Source organism: Zootoca vivipara, chromosome 2 (assembly GCF_963506605.1).
Source record: "Zootoca vivipara chromosome 2, rZooViv1.1, whole genome shotgun sequence".
Classification (NCBI taxonomy): domain Eukaryota; kingdom Metazoa; phylum Chordata; class Lepidosauria; order Squamata; family Lacertidae; genus Zootoca; species Zootoca vivipara.
In genome coordinates this window covers 118049519-118071169 of record NC_083277.1, presented here as the reverse complement: position 1 = coordinate 118071169, position 21651 = coordinate 118049519, and the positions used below count along the sequence as shown (strand labels likewise).

The 21651-nt window shown below is 46.6% G+C and overlaps 1 protein-coding gene across 3 annotated transcripts in view; it reads left to right on the top strand.

The window, feature by feature from the left end:
• Positions 1–21651, top strand: part of OLFM2 (olfactomedin 2) — a 209017-nt gene that overhangs the window by 182625 nt on the left and 4741 nt on the right. For all 3 annotated transcript variants that reach the window (XM_060272127.1, XM_060272126.1, XM_060272125.1), the window contains exons 4-5: positions 1844–2063; positions 9222–9328. In XM_060272127.1, coding sequence (XP_060128110.1) covers positions 1844–2063; positions 9222–9328 — 327 coding nt within the window. The remainder of the gene's footprint in view (positions 1–1843; positions 2064–9221; positions 9329–21651) is intronic.

The window sequence follows — 21651 nt, the reverse complement described above, 5'->3', positions numbered from 1 at the left end:
CAGAAAAAAGAAAAGAAAAAGAAGAAAAAGAAGAAAAAAGCTATAAAGCCTTATCTAAAAAAAACATTCAAACCAAGTCTATCCTCTAGGAAAAAAAGAAAAGATACAGAATATATACACTCATTACCTTTGTACACAGATACTTCCCATCCCTTTTGTTATACATTTTTATCTATCTTGTCTTTCACAGGTTCTTACTAACAGTATCCTTTTTTCCTTTTCTTATCCATTCCAATCATTTCTATTTTTCTCAAACATCTAATTTTCTCAAACATCAAATGATGTAGGTTGTGTTTTTAAAGTGCTTGGAATGAACCAGAGTTAGCATAAGCATTATTATTGATTTTGAATCTGGGAGGCAAAATATGCCTTGTGCATATTTATGACTCCCTAACCATATTCCAGGAGTTCTGTCATCATTAACAGGCCTGTGGTAAACAAGATAGGAAGCCTTTGATCTTCATTAGGAGAAGGTGAAAGAGAGCAATGCAGTGTTTCTGTGCTTGAATAGAAAGAGAAAATAGCTGATGGTATACTACTGTTTATGTGGAGCACACACAGGTTTAAGGATGTTTTCAGCCCCTGGCATCTCCAAGCAGTTGCTGGAACCCTAGGCTTCCAGGCACCATTTCTGTTTTCAGCTGTGTCTTGGAAGATGACTCATCTTCTTGGGCATTTTGAGGTGAAATGGCCATTGCAACAAAAAAAAAAACGGGTCGTCATTCCCCACTCCTAAGCAATGACCCAGATGTTGTGTCAACTTCCTCTTCCATCCCCCCCCCCCCCCCGGGACCCACAATATAGCAAGGAAGACTCAGAGGAGAGCAAGGTACAGGCTGGTTCACCAAAGGAAGATCTATTAGTACCTTCTCCCATGGCCTCCGTGCCAGAAGAAGGATCCCTTTCTTTGGTCTCAGGAGTCATCAACAGCACTTCCTCAGCCTTGCAGAAGCCAAAGGATACAAAATCAAGCAAGAGCCTTTTTAAAAACACAGCCAGCTCCTACAAGAAGGTGAGACTTTTTCAGGTTAGACAAGGCTTCTGCTCTTTGCTGAGATAACATCATACAGTAGATGCTACAGGAGGCAATAGGGCCACTATGAGCTGCCCATGGTTCTGACTTCCCTGACCCTTGCAGATGTGGCCTGACTCTATCCCAGAGGTCGGCAACCTAAGGCCCATGAAGGTCACTTAACCGGCCCATGAGATGCCCCCAAACCGAGCCGCCCACTCGGCGAGTCCCTGCGCACTGCGCTAAACCAGCGTGGCATGGGGACTCACTTCCACTGCTCTGGAAATGTCTTCTGCGCATGCCCAGACGGCGAAAATCGCATCTGCGCAGGCGCAATTTACGGTATCTGGACATGCGCAGAAGCCATTTCCGGCACCGCAGACATGCGCTGATGCGATTTCCGGCGTTGCACTCTGCCGGTCCGGCCCACGGAGGATCTCCGCGGGAGTGATCCAGGCCATGCCTGGTAAGCCTTGCCAACCCCTGACTATCCCTTTCTACTGAGAGCCTACAGAACAGGATGAGGGGAGGAATGGCTACTGCTACATAAATACTTTATAGTGGTGGCAGTTACTCACCTCAACCAGTGTCCCCCCCCCATGGATCCTAGGGTTGGGGTCTACCATTGTAGGTAAGGAAGCCCATTGAACAGCACTTTACTGAGAACCTTCTCAGTCGGTAGAGCATGAGACTCTTAATTTCAGGGTTGCGGGTTCGAGCCAGAGATGGTCATTATGGGATGTTGTACATCACCTGGAGGACCACAGGTTCCAAAGCCCTTTGCTAGTGTCCTTTTATTGCACCTCTGATTTCTCATTTCCCCACTGGCAGGAACTAAAGGACAAAATGGCAGAGCTGATGCCACTTATCCCTGTGCTGGATCAGTACAAGTCAGACACCCGCACCATCATGCAGCTGAAAGAAGAAGTGAGGAACCTTTCGGGCAGCTTGCTGCAGATCCAGGAAGAGATGGGAGCCTATGATTACGAGGAGCTCCAACAGCGTGTGCTGGTCCTGGAAGCTCGCTTGCATGCTTGCATGCAAAAGCTAGGTGGGTACTTTTTGGGTCCTCTTCTCTCTTCCTCTGTGGACTGATTCACAAGCCACCCTCTAAGTGAGGTGGTAGATGTATTCAATCCTCTTTCTTCCTGTTATTGCAGAGTTTGGAACTTGGGCTCCTCCTGGACTAAAACTGATCATTACCTAAGTTGACTGGGGTGATGGTGGGTGAAAGCCAAAAACCTCTGAAGAGCCACAGGGTCCTCATCCTTGCTCTGGAGCAGTGTTCTTCAACCTCGAGTCCCTCAGTGTTGTTGGGCTATATGGGGATGATGGGAGTTTTAGTTCAACAACATCCAGGGAGTTAAGGCTGGGGAACACTGTCCCCAACCCTACCATAGAATTGCTCTTGTTTGTAAGACAAAGGATAGTTATTGCTCATGCTTCCTGTTGTGGCTAAGAAAGAAATGGCAGCTTAGATTGTCTCAGCAAGAGAGTAGTGGCCATTTTAATCTTTTCCATGCCAATATGTCAGAAGAGGAGGAGGAGGAGGAGGAGGTGTTTGGATTTGATATTCCGCTTTATCACTACCCGAAGGAATCTCAAAGCGGCTAACATTCTCCTTTCCCTTCCTCCCCCACAACAAACACTCTGTGAGGTGAGTGAGGCTGAGAGACTTCAGAGAAGTGTGACTAGCCCAAGGTCCCCCAGCAGCAGCTTGTGGAGGAGCGGAGACACGAACCTGGTTCACCAGATTACGAGTCTACCACTCTTAACCACTACACCACACTGGCTTTCCCTGCTAATTTAGGCTAAATGTCTGCCTGGTCCAGCACCCTCTTTCTAACAGCAGCCAATCAAGTGCTTCTGTAAAACTTTCAAACAAGAGATGAGGACAATAGCCCCCTGCTTTCCTTTGTATTCAGCGTCTAGTTTTCAGAGGCATACTATTCCTGAAAAGGAAGGCTGTTGCTAGAACTTTCCCATGCCATCTTGCCAATGAGGAGCCACTGTGCAAGTCAAAGATTGAAGGGTGAAAGTAATTCTACCCTGCCATATGTGCGTTGCAGTCTGCATGTAAAAGTCCCTCACAGAACTGAGTGTGGAAGGTAGATTTCCTTAGGGAATGCTATTAACTTCCCCTGGCTTTAGAGTTGGAAAATCCAAAAAACAGAGCTGAGAGAGCTAAAGCATCACATCCTGAGATGCTGGCATGTTATCAACCTTAGATTCTGACAAGACATACAGATTGCCCCACAGGAATTGGCAATTACGTAGATCTGTTCGGGCACATTCAAGGTATTTGCCTGATTTTCCCTGGAGGGAAAACTCAGGTGGAGGAGAGCAGAGCTTTGAACTGGGATCCTGGAATCTGGAGAAAATGAAGACACTTTGACAGCACTTTGCATGCAAACTTGTTTGTGAGCTGATTATCTGGTTTACAGATTAAGCAGACTGAGAGCTTGCCAGCTCTGAGCTGCATGTGGGTGACCGCTTCCTCTCTCTGCCTCACAGCAGAGTTGAGGTAGGAAAACCCAGGCTCTATTATTATTGATGTTACAGCAGTCATTGTGCAACGACACTTTACAAGCTTGAATAAAGTAATGCCCTATTGTAAGCTTGGAAAACTTTAACAGCAGGAGAATGATGACAGATACATCTGTAACCAAATAAAGAGCAAAGGGGAGAGAAAAGACACCTGGCTGAAAAACGGAAGCATCAGCCAAGTGCATTTTCTCCTAAGCCTGAATTTCACAGCCTGCAATCAAGCCAAATAACAGACAACAGGAGTGCACCCCAGCGATAGAGAGGACGGCAAATGCATTTAATAAAGATGAACTAAGCACAGCATGTATCAAACCACTTCCCCACCAGTCAGTACAATGGAGGTATTTTCAGTGCCTCCTCCACCTCCTCTCCCCTCCTCACTTGTTGTCAGCATCGGATGCCACTTGGCAAACCTTTTTGGAGCCATTTTTTTGTGCCTACAGAGTTGCCTGTTCCTTGCACTGCTTTTGACTAAATGTTGGAGGAAGACTGGTCCTCCCTTTGTACCTGAGCAACCAAGGCCTGAAGGCTACACCCAGATGAGCAAAAGCCTGCCATTGGATGGGAGGGCATACCAGACAAAGAACTCAAACTCCCAGCTTGGTTTCTGCCAGAGACTTTAATTCTTAAATCGGTGCAGGTACATGAGCAAGCCATGGTTACAAGGTATACCAGGTGCGCAAGAGGATTAGGTACTTGGCTAGGTGCATGCTGAGTTGTTGATCCAACAGGCAGTGGTGTAGCATGTGTTGCCAGCGCCCAGGGTAGGGCAAGGATTGCGCCTCCTAACCCCCTTGCAGGCATTGTTTGGGAGGCAACATGCGGACTTGGCTGTGCCTTCAGTGGGTGCTGCTCATGGAGATTGCCTGCCACTTGCCACGTTTGCCCTCTCAGTTCGGTGATCTCCCAGCAGGAGTAGCGGCTGGTGCTCCTTGGTGGGCTTAGCAGCTGCAGCAGGTCTAAGAGGAAGGACACAGATTCGTCGCGCTGGTGAAGTTGGACGCAGGGACTTCGTGCTCCGAAGTCCCTGGCTTCGTGGAGGGGGGGGAAGTCCGCAGAGCGAGCGGACTCCCCGAAAAAACACCGGGTAGAGAGTCCCGGTGACATAGTGCCCAGCTGTTTGCTCCGGACGCGAATCCTCTGCTGCCCGAGAGCTCAGTAGAGCAATCGAGAGCCAGCGGAGTGGAGTCGCGGGAGCCATTTTTGGGTTTCATCTTACCTCCTTGAAGTGAAGCTCCGAGTCCTCAGCCTGCAAGCGGCGGATTCTTCCAAGGAAACAAAAGACTTCTTCAAAGTAAGTCAAATCTCCATTCGGATCTTAAAAATTTTAAATTTGAAGATAGGAAGAGATTCTAAAGTAACGGAAGCCGATCTCTTCCAAATGGACAATCGGGAGGCGCATTAAATATTCCCAAGCCGAAAAGGGAAAACTTCTTTCAAGATTGCGGACCCAAGAGAAAGAAAGACTTTTCCAAACCTCCCCAACCCCCGGTGTCGTTGCCCCTTGAGGTTCAGCAGCAACAAAGGGGAGGACGCTTTGACAGCTGTCAAAAGCTGTCAAATTGTTAAAGGACTAAGAAAGACGATTTTATTCCTGTGAATTGCAAAAATTGATTCAAAAGGTTTTAAAAGGATTTAAGTGGACTGTAAATTTGAAATCTGATGAGGTTAAAGACAAAGGATAAGAACAGCCAAGATGGAGCCGACAACGTGGTAGAGAGGAATTTTCCAGTACCCTTCTGCCCTTATCTCTGGTCTGCCTGTGGTCAAGTGAACTATGAAAACAAAATTCTCTCGAGCTTTCCAGGAGGCTGTGCTGGGCTATCTACAAACATGGGAAGATATCTACAAGGAAAGGCAATGCTTCAATCCAACAGAAAAGGAGAATGAGGTGCAAGAGCAAGATTTAGAGGACAATTTTGATTATGAGATTGTGTGTGAGGAGCAACAATTTGAGGACAATTTGGAGACTGATTCAGACCATAAAAAATATGTGTTGGATGATGAAAAACAAAGATCAGAACAAAGAGATGAGGCCGACAAGGAGAAGCAAAGTGAAGAGAAGATTGATGGAAGTGAAAATCCTGGAGAGACTGAAATGTTGAATGGTGTTAGTGAAGGGAGGGAAAGGCAGAAAGAGGGAGGAGCAGAGGTCTGGAAGTGGATGTGGGAAAGAATTGGTGTGGGGTAAAAATTTTAGTCTAAGGTACTTTTTTTGGTTTATGAACAACGGTGTCGGAATCTTGGCCTGTTAAAGGATATGCTGATCCAATTGGGAGGAGGGACATTGGGGGGGGGAGGAGAGATTTTTATAGTTTAAGGTTAAGAGCTTTCTGGAGGGAGTAAAAAGAATGGCTGAGGAAATATGCTTAGAGTTTGTTTTTGAATAATTTTGGTGATCAGGAGGTGTTTGGGTGGAAAACTGCCTGTCTCCCCCTTCTTACTCTTGGTACCCAGTGGCAGGGGGTGCCTTGAGGGGAGAGGGAAGGGTGGAGGGAAACCCAGACACAAAAATGGAACCTTTTGACTGCTGGACTCCTCGGGCTACCCCAGTGGCAGGGGGGGGGGGCTCAGAGGGGGACAGCATGAAGAAGGAGGAGGATTGTGTTAATATTATAAGAATAAGATTCTGAATTGGATTAGAAAAACCGCCATAACTATGTAAAGAGGTTGGGAAATCCAGGAGGAGGAGAGTCGTGGAAGCCATTAATATTTTTCCTTTTTCCTTTTTTTTTCTTTCCTTTTTTTTCCCTTTTTATATTTTTGCTTTTTTTCTCTTCCCTTTTTTCCTTGTTTTTCTTTTTTCCAGTACAGTGAAGAAATAGCTGGGGGATAAGCCAATCCCCAGAGATCCTCCGCCTTTGTCCTCTCAGTGGCAGGGGGGGGATGAGGGGGGAGGAAGGAGGGGGGAGGTCAAACCCAGCTTAAAATGGACCCCTTTGTTCCCCAATACCCATGGGTCTCACTGGTGGCAGAGGTGGGCTTGTGGGTGGAGGGAAAATGAAGGGACAGAGTTTATGTTCTATACTTTGTATGTGTTTTCTTTTTCTAAAAATTAATAAAAATTATTAAAAAAAAAAAGGAAGGACACAGAGAGCAGGCTGAGGCGCCAAGTGCAGCTCTTCCCTGTCCACCTTTCCTGGCCATGCAGTGTGTGGGCTGGTGCTGGTGGGTCCTGGGCAAGCAGACAGCTCTCCTCTCTGTGCTCCCTCTGTGAGGTGTGCACTTCACCCAAGGACACATACTGGGACGGAGACCCTGGGGAAGAACTGGTGCAGGCCAGGAAAAAATCAGGGCTCCAGCCAGCAGGAGTTCCACCTGGGGTGGACATCCCTTTGCCGGCTGTTAGGAGAAGGGGATGCCACCACAGCCCCAAAGGCCTGGCCCAGCGCAGCTCACCTACCCACAGCTCTGGAAGGTGGCAGTCATGTGGCCTTGGCAGGGAGCCTGTTGTGGGGATGCCAGGTTGCGCCCCCTCGGAATTCTGCACCCAAGACCACAGCCTCCCTCACCCCATGCTATGCCACTGCCAACAAGCAATATGCTTGCTGCACCTACTTTTTGAAGGAGAGGAAGACATGGCACTTAGGGTGGCAAACAACCTGTGCCCCAAGATTGGCAAGGAAGCAGGTACTCCTCTGGGTGGGCTGAGCTTGTAAGGTCTGTTCATGAGGTGGAGCAACCCAGCATCTGATTTGCTCTCAAGAGGCTCCTCTCTGAAGGGGGCTCATCCAGGACAGGGGGAGGCACTGGGGGCAGTTCTATGTCAGGAGGGATTGGACTGGGGTGTCCAATTGCACCAGAGCAGAATCCTCTGCTACCCCAATTGCCTGGATCAAGCTCATCATATTACACACTGCTGCCAATCCATTTCCTGGATTTCTTTGGGTCTTGCCAACACTTCCTCCATTCCAGTGAGAGCCAGTGTGGTGTAGTGGTTAAGAGCGGTAGACTCGTAATCTGGGGAACTGGGTTCGTGTCTCCGCTCCTCCACATGCAGCTGCTGGGTGACCTTGGGCTAGTCACACTTCTCTGAAGTCTCTCAGCCCCACCCACCTCACAGGGTGTTTGTTGTGGGGGGGGGGGAGGAGATTGTTAGCCGCTTTGAGACTCCTTCGGGTAGTGATAAAGCGGGATATCAAATCCAAACTCCTCCTCCTCCTCCTCCTCCTCCTCCTCCTCCTCTTCTTCTTCTTCTTCCAGTAGGACTCCACATCTCTGATCTCTCTCCCCCCCAATTATTCCTCAGGATCAGGCCACCTCCTCCATGACACTTTCATATGGGGCTCATGACAGAGAGTACCCCAGCCTCAGAAGCTCACTTATGACAGAAAATCATACATCTGAATGTCCCCCCGCAGGTATAAATTTCCCACTCATGGAGAGATGCCAGAGAGAAATCTAGGTTAAAACCTTCTCTCTCCCTGGGCAGGAAGGAACTCCAGCTGCACTTGGAAGTGGAACAGCCCAGGAAGGGCTGTACCACATGCTGATGCTGCATGTTTGAGCTGGATGTAAAGCGGGTAATACTGATAGAACCTTTATAAAGGGCAAAGCCTTCCATTCTGTGTGCTGAAATCTAAATGCAACCCATGGGGGTGTCTGGAGCAAGTTCTTGCCTCTGTTAGCTGCTCCACCATATGTTTTTCTTTTCCAGGCAGCAGTTGCCGTGAGCTCTCCTGGGCTCGTGAGCGCAGACTGTTTTGCTGCACTGCTGATACCTTGCGAATAATAATCCAGGTGTCATGTGGGCCTTACTGCTGTGCTGAACAGAAAAGTAAAAGATGCAGAGATGTCAGAACATCACTAGGGTGCACTTATCAGAGGGGCAATTCAGACGAGTCGCCCCACTTCCAGCTTGCAATGCAACTCACGTTTACTGCATGACTGCAAAGTGCTGGGGAAATGGGTGGAAGAGAATCCGCGGGGCAAATGTGCATCTTCATTTGCGGCCTGTAGGTTCTGCTGCTGATTCAGTGGTATGGTTGCTTAACCGAGAGCTGAATTATCACAGAGCATACAGTGCACAGTGTGGATATATTGAACTCATTCAAATGTGGCATTGAAGAATTCTGAATGCTTTTGGAATTTAACTTTGAGAGGTTGTGGTTTTCTAAATCAGGGGGAAATGTTTTGTTCAAGTTAAGCCAACAATGTTGATCATGCAGTGATATCAGTGCTGAAGTAAGGCTCAGGGGATTTTTTTGAGCAGGAACTCAGGGGGACTGAGCTCCCTTAACCTTTTTAAATTAAATATTTTTCCCCTGTGGGGGCTGGAATGGATATACACCCAATCAATGCCTGAGCCAAAAATCCATCTGTATCTGTAATCAATAAAGTTGCAGTCTTTACTAATCCTCACCATTGCCTGCTTGAGTTTATTAATAATAATTTACATTTAGCCACTGCACGGGTGGGGGTGGGGGGGTGGCACTGCAACTGGGCCCAAACCAACAAACTTCTGTTCCCTCACAAAAGAACAGTGATTTGTCCAGGGCTGCCCAGGGATCCCATAGCCAAAGAGGAATCTGAACTCGGGTCTCAAGACAAAAATCTACCAGGTGGGCCACATTGTTTTTCCTTGGCCAATGAGACCTGCTTCCAGCTTTTCCATTCTCACATGTCCTCTAAGCCTCTCATCCCTCTCTGTTTTGTACTTCAGGGTGTGGAAAGCTTACAGGGGTAAGCAACCCCATCACCATCCGGGCATCAGGCTCCAGATTTGGCTCTTGGATGACGGACACCATGGCCCCAAGTTCTGACAGCCGGGTGAGTGCATGAGAGACGAAATTCCCCTAGGCTCACTTATTTAGAATCAAGGTTGAATTGCTCTCAGGAGACGCTGGAGCTGCTCGTAAGCGGGGTTGCTGGCTTGTATGTCAACAGCCCACAACCCAGGAGGTTAATGTTTTGTTTAATCCTAGCACAAATATAAATTAGACTAAGCTCACAGAATTCCCCCAGGTTATTTGATTTTAATGAGTGGAACCTGACTAAATGAGCACAAACCTTCTAAGTTTTGAGACTGTACCAAACACATGGCATAAACTAGTTTTCTGTCTAGATTGTAAGATGGAAGAGTAGCAAAAGGCAGGGGGAGAAAATGGTGCTCATTAACAGGGGAAGGGTCGTGGCTCAAGGGTAAAGCATCAGCTTTGCATGTCCAAGATTGGAGGTTTGAGCCTCAGCAACTCCAGGAAAAGCTGAGAGAGATTCCCGGCCTGAAATCCTGAACGCTGCTGCCAGTCAGTGTAGACTATACCGATCTAAATGGACAACGGTCTGACTCTGCATAAAGCAGCTTCCTATCCTCCTAACATCTTAGAAGAGAGAAGGAGAACTCTTGCCACCACTTGACATTGGACTTGGACTTGGAGGTGGGGTACAGGATTATTATGCTCTACTACTTCTGATAGTTCCTGCCAACCTAGCAGCTCAAAAGCACGTCAAAGTGCAAGTAGATAAATAGGTACCGCTACAGCGGGAAGGTAAACAGCGTTTCCGTGCGCTGCTCTGGTTCGCCAGAAGCGTCTTTGTCATGCTGGCCACATGACACAGAAGCTGTACGCCGGCTCCCTCGGCCAATAAGGCGAGATGAGCGCGCAACCCCAGAGTCGGTCACGACTGGACCTAATGGTCAGGGGTCCCTTTACCTTTACTTCTGATAGTAATCTCAAGTCACCCAGAACCCCTTTCCTTTTCTGTTCCTCATATTAATCTGGTGGTGGGCTGGAGTCACAGCCACACCATACATTTATACCACTTGTACAGGGCTGGTTCCCCCTTCCCTGCCCAAGAATCCTGGGACCTCTAGTTTGGGACCTGTAGTTTAATGGTGCTGTGAATTATAGCCCTGTGAGGTGTAAACTACAGCTTCTAGGATTTAAAGCACTTTAACACCCTGCCCCCCCCCCATCCTGGAAACTGTAGTTTGAAAAGGGTGGTGCAAATTATAACTCTGTGGGGAGCAAACTATAGTTCAGAATTTTTTGTGGGGGGAGCTATGGTATATCGTATTTTTCGCCCCATAAGACGCACCTTACCATAGGACGCACCTTGTTTTTAGAGGAGGAAAGCAAAAAAATTAATTGCTTTCTTGAATTGTCCTAGGCATAGCAGCCAACTCCTAGAGGCCTAGGTGCCTTTGCCTCCCCCATTAAATATTTGAGGAAGTTGTCCCCCCCCCCATGTTGATGGGCATTGTCATTATATAGTGTGCATGCACTTTGTCTTGAGATCAATTGCAGCGGTTCTCAACCTGTGCATCCCCAGATGTTGTTGGACTACAACTCCCATCATCCCTCAACTCCCATCATCCCTGAGCTCTGGCCTTGCTAGCTAGGGGCGATGGGAGTTGTAGTTCAACAACATCTGGGGACCCACAGGTTGAGAAAGGCTGATACAGTATGTGAGGTGGGGCTTACCTGCCCCCTCCCAATATTTTTTTCAAGTTGGAAGAGGGAGGGAAGGAAGGAAGGAAGGGGTGTGTGTGAGAGAGAAAGAGAGAGAAGGAAGGGGTGAAAGAGAAAGGGGGGAGAAAGACGGAAGGAAGGAAGGAAGGAAGGAAGGAAGGAAGGAAGGAAGGAAGGAAGGAAGGAAGGAAGGAAGGAAGGAAGGAAGGGGTGACAGAGAGAAAGAAAGAGAGGGAGCGAGGGTGGGGGTGGAAGAGAGAGGGAGAGAGAGGAAGGAAGGAAGGAAGGAGGGAGGGAAGGGGTGAGAGAGAGTTAAAGAAAGAGGGGAAAGGAAGGAAGGAAGGAAGGAAGGAAGGAAGGAAGGAAGGAAGGAAGGAAGGAAGGAAGGAAGGAAGGAAGGAAGGAAGGAAGGAAGGAAGCTGGGAAGAGGGGCAGAAGGGGCTCCCTTCCATCTCTCCTCTCACCTCGCTCGCTGTCACAGAAGCAGCCCGAGAGCCCATTTCCCGCTGCACGTGGCTCTGGCTCTGGCTCTCGCATTCATTCCATAGGATGCACTGACATTCCTCCTTCCTTTTTGGGAGGGGGAAAGTGCGTCTTATGGAGCGAAAAATACGGTAAATGTGCTTTAAGTGTGTGGTGCAGACATAAATTGAGAGGGGGGGGGAATGGCTCAGCAGTGGAGGTACTGGGCTGGATTGAGATCTTATCTCAACTGAAAAGGTGAAAGATTTATACAATCTGTTGAGAAGTCAGAGGATTATCTCTTATCTTCCCACCTTCACGATGCATCCCCAATTATCAACCTTTTTGTAAAAGAGGGTTTGGGAGTGGCCTGGAAAACATAGCTTCCTCCTGTCGACATAGCTCTAAACTCTCTTTTTCTTGGTCACACCAAAAACTGACAGAGAAGCTGGCTGTTTAAACAAACACACACAGAGTTTTCCAACATAAGTATCATAGCTGCCAAGTTATCCCTTTTTTAAAGGGATTTTCCCTTATGCTGAATAGGCTTCCTCGCGAGAAAAGGGAAAACTTGGCAGCTATGATAAGTATGGGATGACTAAGTCAGCATATTTTATAACTTAATTTACATTGGTTTTGCAGTTCAGCTTAATTGATACTCTGTGAGAAATGTACGTGTTTGAAAGTGGCCTATTTGGTCCCTAGGAAGTTCAGAATCCCTATTGTAGGCAAAAATTGAAAAATGGGATACCAGAAATGTTAACTGTTGGAATTTAGTCTGGTAATATGATGCCTAAGCATAGGAAAGAGATGCATTGTTTTTAAACTCTCATACCGGTATATGTGAAGCCAACTAAGTGATGTTGTGTGGCTGTCCCTGTGCTCCTCTAGGAGATAGGGCAGGACTACAATCTTAGACAGAGGACAAGATGGTTGGACAGTGTTCTTGAAGCTACGAACATGAGTTTGACCAAACTGCGGGAGGCAGTGCAAGACAGGAGTGCCTGGCGTGCTATGGTCCATGGGGTCACGAAGAGTCGGACACGACTAAACGACTAAACAACAACAACAATCTTAGTGTCATCATTTATAATGAGAATTATAGTAAATTGAGTATGATGAAAATTATGAGTAAAAGATTTTCCGCTGAATTTGAAACTTCATTTATCTGCTGAAACTTAATTTGCCTCACCAGATTTATAGCATTGGATTTGCAGAATTAAAAATATACCATCCCTTGCAGCATTTAAACTGGAACCTTATTGTAATGGCTTGGGTCTCTCCCACACACGCGAGACGACTCCGGCAGTTAATTATTTCTGATTTATTAGTCCAGGAAACCCCCACCCCCACCACCTTCTCTTCCTGTCCTTTTCACGCTTCTCGGACGGTCTTGTGAGTCTACGAGATTTTGGAGAGGGCACTCCCTGTATCCCTGTGTCACTGTCTGAACTGACAAGTTGCATTCTTTCACTCTGGCTCTCCCTTTCGTTTTCCCTGTGTCCAGAGATCAGGTTATGGCTGCTCCCTGCTGCTTCTCCCTCCCCTCTGCATTCCACTCTTCTCTCTTCTCTCTCTATGCCTGCCTTCTCTTTCCCTGTCACTGAAGGAACGGAGCTGACACTTATATATATTGATTAAGACTGCCCCAGCAGGCTGGGTTCCCCTCTTTATCTTCTACAAAATAATCAGGCAACAGACTGTATTGTAAACATGAAGAATGTAACATTTACTTACGTACAGGTAATAGTCTTGCTCAGGACTCAGCAGTGAGCAATTAGAAATACAAGACAGGCAAAGCTACTTCTAAATTACTCAAAAAATACGTGGTTGAGATTGAAGATGGTGCTTGGGCTTGGGAGAGCACAGACCCTGCATCTTATCCCTATAGCTGCATGACGAGAAAAAGACTGTTCCTAGGGTTGCCAGACTCAATAGAGGACAGGACTTCTGTGCCTTTAATTGCTCTGCTCTCTTTTGAGTCTGGAAACCTTAAAGAGAAACCAGCAGACCCTTTGCTTGGAAATTAAACAAAGGCAACCCTACCTGTTCCTCAGGTGGGAGTAAGTTCAAAAAATTAAGAGCCATTATATTTGTCCTGCTTGTGCAAGTAGAGGATGTTACCTCATAGAGTGCCCTCTAGGAATTTAGGAACCCTACGTGTCTTAACCCCTTCATATTCCTATTTATAAAAACATATTGGTCCTTTTGACTGAAGCTTTCCCCACAATTCTGTGGTCTTAGTTATTTGGGTCAATCAGAAGATCTGTCTTGAGGATTATTCCACTTTGTGGAAGGGGGGTTGAGTAGATGACAATATGGTACCTTCAAATTTTGTAATTCCAGTGTATCGTTCTACTTGCTTCTTTGTCTTTCAAGTTACATGTAAAAGAAGCTTATCTCCAGTTCATACAAGAACATGTGAATGAGGTTCACTATGGTCAAAAGTCTCTGGGTGAATATAGCAGCTGAGAGTTCCAACAGCTGTGATAGCTACCTGCACTACCTCTCACTACTAGTTCACTTTCCCTCCTTGCTGGGAATTGGGCAGGAACTTCCTTATAGTCTCCCCTGCTGCTTTGAGCCCAAGAAGAACCTTGATGCTGTGGTGGTGCTAAAACAGGGTTGGAAGGGAGCAGCTGTTCAAACCTCTAGCTGCTACAATCACTTGGAGACTTCTCATAATGTGGAGTCTCTTTCATGGGCTCCTATGTTAACCGAGGCTTAATGTAAATTTCAGTCAATACAAGCCCTTATAAACTTTTGCAGGATCACATATTCCCAGTTTTCAAGGACTTGGCAAAGTCCCGTGACTCCATAGCAAATGATTTATTGAGAAGAAATCCAAACAGGCTCCCCTCCCTTCCACCCCAGCTCTGCAGAAGAGACCAAGGAGGGGAACTTCGTCTGATCATCCTCCAAGTGTGAAATCAATCTTGCCCATCTCTTGCTATCACAATGCTTCTTCAGTTATTAAAAACTACTCAAGCATTTGATCAGCAGAAAAAGAGTGAAAATGTGTTTTAACTCTGTAAATTAAAGGAGAGAAAACATTTAATAAAACAAGCATAAATCATCCATAAAGGTTGGGATATGTTTACTTAGTCTTTTCAGTTGAGCTTCTTGGCAGGATAAAGCAGAGGGAAACGAATGGGAGACAAAATTTGGATGGCAGAAAGCCCATAATGAATGAGTTACTTGGCCAGAGTTTACAAGCAGCATTCACAGACTCGGTATCTTCAGTTAATAGAGAATAGGTAGCAGAATGGGCTTGATAGCTCAATCATCTGATTCAGTACAAGCAGTGGGGCTGGGGGGGGGGGTATGTATGCATTGGTGGCTGGTGCCCATTGAGACTAGTAGGGCAGAAAATCAACAGTAGGCAAAACCAGTAATGGACAGAGCCAACTAATTCTAGTTTGTCTCCATCCTCCTCCCAGTTGAGACAAAGGAAGTAGAAGCTGACAGTGCCACCTCCAGGATTGGTTGTAAACTGGTGGAGCAGCACTCCATTTGGCTCAATGGGACCCTGAGCCCCCAAGCCACACATTTGCCTCTGAGACCCCAAGTCAGACATTGCCCTCATGGTTGTGAGGTGGTCAGCTTGGTTACCATTTTTCTCTTGAAAAGTACATAGAGCTGAAGGGGGAAGTTGGAAGAGCGACAACCTTCCCCACTTCCAATTTCAGCTCCATGTGCTTTTCCAAGATTCTGGATTCTTCTGGATATGACTTTTACCCAGATCCATTGGAAAAGTGATGTGTTTGTGCACTCTTTTATGATCTGGGGAGGGGAATTAGAAGTGACCAGAGTGGGTGGTACCCATGGCACTTGGTCAAAAATAAAATGTAACCATGGACCCAGGTGGCGCTGTGGGCTAAACAAACTGAGCCTAGGGCTTGCTGATCAGAAGGTCAGTGGTTCGAATCCCTGTGACGGGATGAGCTCCCGTTGCTTGGTCCCAGCTCCTGCCAACCTAGCAGTTCGAAAGCATGTCAAAATGCAAGTAGATAAATAGGAACCGCTACAGCGGGAAGGTAAACGGCGTTTCCATGTGCTGCTCTGGTTTGCCAGAAGCGGCTTTGTCATGCTGGCCACATGACCTGGAAGCTATACGCCGGCTCCCTCGGCCAATAATGCGAGATGAGGGCGCAACCCCAGAGTCGGTCACAACTGGACCTAATGGTCAGGGGTCCCTTTACCCATGGGCCTAATAATACAGGTTGGCAGCCCCGGGATTCTGGGGTGTGAGGATGAAGGAATCCAGACTAGCTTTCTCCAAGAGATGCTGGTTCTCTGTATGCTAAAGTATGCTAAAGGGTTCCAAAATCACATGATTTTATTTCCTAAATATATAGATTATCACCAAGAACATTGCATGTATTCTGCACATGGACAGGCTAACCATATAGCTGACTGGTCAGTCTACCCATACGTTTCTGCAAAAACAAAACTGGACCAAGCTAAAAACATCCATTATTGCAGCCTGTGAACAAACTATTGGATACCAAACCACGAAACACCAGGACTGGTTTGATTAGAATGACAGTGAGATTGAACGCATGATTGACAAGAAAAGGAAGACCTTTCAGATCTGGCAAAGAGAGAGAAACTGTGCAACTAAGAAAAAAACCTATGCCAACGCTAAGTCTGAGGTTCAAAGAAGAACCAGAGAACTAAAAAGCAACTGGTGGATAAAAAAAAGCTCAAGAGATCCAGCATTTAGCCAACACTCATGATGCACAGAGTTTCTTTAAAGCCACAAAGACCATCTATGGGCCAATAAATCATGGCATATGCCCCCTACATATGCAGAGGGTAACACACTTCTAAAAGATAAAGAAGCTATTGCACTGCTCTGGAAAGAACATTACCAACATTTCCTTAACCACAACTCCCCCGTAGCTGCTGAGGCCCTCTCACAAATTCCACAAAAACAAGTTAGAGATGAGCTTGCAATATCTCCAAATCTGGGAGAGTTGTGTACAGCTATTAAACAAATGAAAAACAACAAAGCCAGTGGACCTGATGGGATACCTGCCGAAATCTTCAAAGTGGGCCAAATTGAACTTACACAACAACTTCACAAGCTCAGCAAAAAAAAATCTGGGAAAGAGAAGAAATCCCAGCAGACTTTGGGAATGCCAAAATTATCAATCTCTTTAAAAAAAGGTGACAGAACTGACTGTGGAAACTATCGAAGCATCTCTCTATTAGCTGCAGCTGGCAAAATTATTGCAAGGATCTTAGCAAACTTAACAATATCCAAAGTGACCCTTCCTGAATCCCAAAATGGTTTTCAGCCCTCTAGGGGGACAATGGACATGATTTTCACCACTCAACAGCTTCAAGAAAAATGCAGAGAACAAAACCAACCCCTGTATATGGCGTTTGTCGACCTGGCTAAGGCTTTCGACACTGTAAATCGTAATACCCTGTGGACTGTACATCTGAAAATTGGCTGCCCAGATAAATTTGTAAATATCATTTGGCTCCTCCATGATAACATGACAGCAACAATCGCAGATAACAATGGCTCTCAAAGTGAACCATTCACAGTGGGATCAGGTGTTAAACAGGGTTGTGTTATTGCCCCAACTCTATTCATTATTTTCATTGCCATGATCCTACACTTCGTCGAAGGGAAACTCCCCACCGGAGCAGAAATCATATATCGAACAGATGGAAAGCTCTTCAATCTGAGCAGGCTGAAAGCAAAAAGTAAGGTTACCGTAACATCCATCATAGAGCTTCAGTATGCTGATGACAACGTAGTGTGCGCACGCTCAGAGGATGACCTCCAAACCATCCTAAATGTCTTTGCAGAAGCTTACGAAAACCTTGGCCTGTCACTCAACATCCAAAAAACCAAAGTGCTGCACCAACAAGTATAAAATAACCCCTCTGCTCACAAATCCAACTCAGTGGTGTGACGTTGGAAAATGTTGATCACTTCTCCTACCTAGGCAGTTACCTTTGCACAAGGGCCAACATTGATGCCGAAATCTAGCATCACCTGAGCTCTGCAAGTGCGGCTTTCTCCCGATTGAAGTACAGAGTGTTCGAGGACCGGGACATTCACAGGGAAACCAAAATGCTTGTTTACAAAGCTATTGTACTACCAACCTTACTATATGCTTGTGAAACATGGACCACTTATAAACGCCATCTCCAACTGCTCGAAAGATTCCATCAACGGAGTCTCCAAAAATTTTTACACATCACTTGGGAAGACAGGCGAACTAATATCAGTGTACTGGAAGAAGCGAAGATCACCAGTGTTGAAGCAATGATTCTTCAACACCAACTTCGTTGGACTGGTCATGTTGTGCGGATGCCTGATGATCATCTTCCAAAGCAACTACTCTATTCTGAACTTTAAAATGGAAAGCGTAATGCTGGTGGCCAACAAAAGAGGTTTAAAGTCTGTCTCAAGGCAAATCTTTAAAAATGTAGTATAAACACTGATAACTGGGAAACACTGGTCTGCGAGCACTCCAGTTAGAGAACAGGCTTTGAAGACACTCAAACTCAGGATGCAAGGGAGAAACGTACTAAGAGGAAGGCACGCTTGGCAAATCCACACCGTGATCAACTCCCGCCCATAAACCAATGTCCCCACTGTGGAAGGATGTGCGGATCCAGAATTGGCCTCCACAGTCACTTGTGGACTCATTGTTAAAACTGTGTTTATGGAAGACAATTTTACACGGCTACAAGTGATCGCCAAAGAAAAAGAAGGTTGGCTGGTAGGGGACTCATGTCCAGGACCAATGCATGTTGGAATTCATGAAGACAAATCTCCCATGACTGCAATGGCTAAGTTGTGGCCAGTAGCCATAGCTGCCAAGTTTTCCCTTTTCTCGCGAGGAAGCCTATTCAGCATAAGGGAAAATCCCTTTAAAAAGGGGATAACTTGGCAGCTATGCCAGTAGCCCAGATCACTTTAAACATGGACATAGGCTAGGGATCACATGGAATCTAGGCTTTGTGTCCAACTTCCACTGCCATCTCAAATTCATGTCTGTCTTGGCAGTGTGAAGGGGACACCTTGTAAACACTAGCTACTGGAAACCACAGGAGAGGAGAACGCTGTTGTGCTCAAATTCTGCTTGTGGGTTTCCCACAGGTATCTGGTTGGCCACTGTGATAACAGGATGCTGGATTAGGTGGGTTATCAGCCTGATTCAGCAGGACTCTTTGTATGTTCTTATCACCCAGATGAGTCACAAATGAGGCCCCAGAACTGGAATGTCAAAATAGTCTAAACTAAGAGGATACACCATTCCTTGGAAGGAGAAGGCAAGATAGAAATGTGATCAGTAACTGGGAAGTTACATGAGAGACTGGATCCCTGGTTGAACTGGAATTTGAAAAGGGTTTCCCCTTAGGCAGAGCTGGCCACATTGTCTACTACCCTACATAGCCTCTTTGGATTTAACCAGCTCTCTCTTGAGATATTTCCACCAGGAACACTCTTCTAAAACCTGACATATGTAACAGTTAAACAATATCTCCAGGTTTCAGAGGACTCTCAGCAAGTGCTCCCGTTGGACCCCCTCCAACATCGGTGGGCCCCTTGCCACTATCAACTGCAGTAGGTGTCTCTGAGACACCATTTAAAATTCCCCACAGTGCCCCTGAACCAAGTGGCGCTCCAGAGCTGTCTTTCCAACCTCATGCCTTCCAGATGTTGTTTTACCACAACTCCCAGCATTCATGGCAATTGAACAGGGTGGCTAGGACTGATAAGAGCCTGGAGTCCAGCAACACCTGGAGGGCACCAGGTTGGGAAAGGTTGCTCCAGGGCATTATGGGGAATTTAAAATGGTGCTTCATTGACCTAGCATTGGGATAACAGGGGAGGAATTAACACTAGTGGATCCCCAGCAGTTATCTGAGGGTGGTGGGTGCTGAGGCGGCAAATTTTAATGATCAAGTCAAATGATCAAGCTCCAAACCATAGTTTTTGCACTCTCAGTCTTCAGTCCCATCCAATTAACTTCTGGTGATAATGCAAACTTTCCCAGTGTCTTCTTTCTAGTTGACAGTTGGCTCCAGGGGACTTGGAAAGCATGCATGTTATATGTCTGGCTGTATCTCTCTCCCCCTCCCACTATGCCTTTCCTTTTGAGTGAATTATATTTTAAATTTCAAAAGGTAGCCCTGAGCTTTGGAGAGAGAGGGGGGGAGGGGAGGGGGAGGGGGGATCCAGTTCAGGCACCAAACACAGCTATTCCGATGCAGGGAGATGTCAGCTGCTCCATCAAATGGGCTTAATTGCTTAAAGAAGAATGAAAGGGGAAGAGAAAGGCACAGATCCCCGGGGCTGCTCTGCTGAGCCCCAGTGTTAGGCAGAGAGCAAAGAAGCCTCCGGCAAAGTTTATACACTCAAGGCTTCCCGTCTCCTTTGCCAATGTTTGAAGCAAACAGTGGAGCTCTCCAATCTGGCATCTGGTCAGGGCCTGTGAGAGCTGCTGATGAGCATGTTAATGGTCTGGACCAATTGTGCAGCTGACAATGAGCTGAGATTGGAAGAATGTACTGCTTGGGCTTTAGAAGTGCTTGCCAAGGCATTTGCAGGGGACTACCATTGGGTCCCACTAGCTAACTGCCCCTTGCAACCTTCGCTACCAGGTTATTTTTCACCATCTCCCACCAAAAGCTTATTCTCTGAAGGAAAAACAGAGAGAGAGAACTATGAAGGCAAGCTACAGTGAAAGACTCGGCAAGCAAGGGGAGGGTTAAGCAGAACCTGTTATCTCCTGCACATTCCCCATCCTGCATTGTGACTATGAGCTCCATCCCAGGATGTGAGAGTGAGATCTACACTGGGGTGACTCGGCTTGTGATCAGCACTTGTGCTGACTGCCCAGAGGTCACATTTCAGAGTGTTGCCATCTTGCATGTGGCACCAAAGGCAGTTGAGTCTCCTATCTAGCTTGCTCCACAGGTGCACCAGTGTCCTGTGCTGAAGCAACCTCGTGCACCCTCTGGGGATCAGAGGGAGCGAAGAAAGCCCTAGATCTGGGTCTGCACAACGCCTGGGGCCTTTTCCAGTGAAGTGGTCTGAGCAAGTGGTGCGACAAAATCATAGAGCAGATACCGGTAGTACATGTGAAAAGGATCTAGGGGTCTTGGTAGACCACAAGCTTAACATGAGTCAACAGTATGATGCAGCAGTAAAAAAAAAGAGCTAACACTATTCTAGGCTGCATCAATAGAAGTCTAGTGTCCAGATCAAAGGACGTCATAGTCTCACTCTCTTCTGGGCACCACAATTTAAGAGGGATGTTGACAAGCTGGAAGGTGTGCAGAGGAGAGCAAACAAAATGATCAAGGCTTATGAGTAACAGTTGAGGGAGCTGGATATGTTTAGCCTGGAGAAGAGGAGATATGATAGCCATCTTCCAATAACTCAAGGGCTGTTACATGGAGCAAGCTGGAAGGCAGGACTTGAACCAACGGCTTCAAGTTACAAGAAAGGAGATTCCGACAAAACTTCAGGAAGAACTTTCTGACACTAAGAGCTGTTCAAGGTACCCCTGTGGAAGATGTGCAGAGAAAGATACAACCAGAGGGTGGAGTGTGAAGAAGGAACCAGGGGGATGATTGCAGATGCAGATACTAAAAGTGTGCAACAACTACAAGATTGCAAAGCATTGGGCAGCAATGTTCTGCCTTCCAGGCTTCTAGCTAATCTGGTTCCCCAAGGGGTGGAGCTGAAGTTTTAACTGTTTGTGTGCTGTCTTAAGCTTTGCTTCCCATTAGCTATCGTTTCAGAGCAGCTCTGCTGGAAGGATCAGCACTTCTGATCCTTCAGCTGGCCCAAGTGTGGCAGTTCTAGCAGTTTTTCTCAACCTTGCATGAAAGGCTGCATGTATCAAAATTCTTTCCTCTACACAGCTGCTGTACAGAAGTACAGGAGTGCGATGAAGGGTTTCCTCCTTTGTGCCTGGGGGCACCTTCTGTGCAGCTCCCCATGCAAAGGCCATGCTCCCATCCGCTTCCCTCACCTGCTGCATTCAGGGAATCCATAGAACAGGCACCTCTGGCCATTTGGGTCTCTCAACTACTGCATTCTTCAGTTATGTTCCCCACATTAAAAAAAGTACTCATGAAAATTCATGAGCCTTTTAGTGCTTTTAGAGCCTTTTCTAATATATACATTTTAACATGAAGCTTTTGTGTAATAAACAGTACCCATCTTTGCTAGCA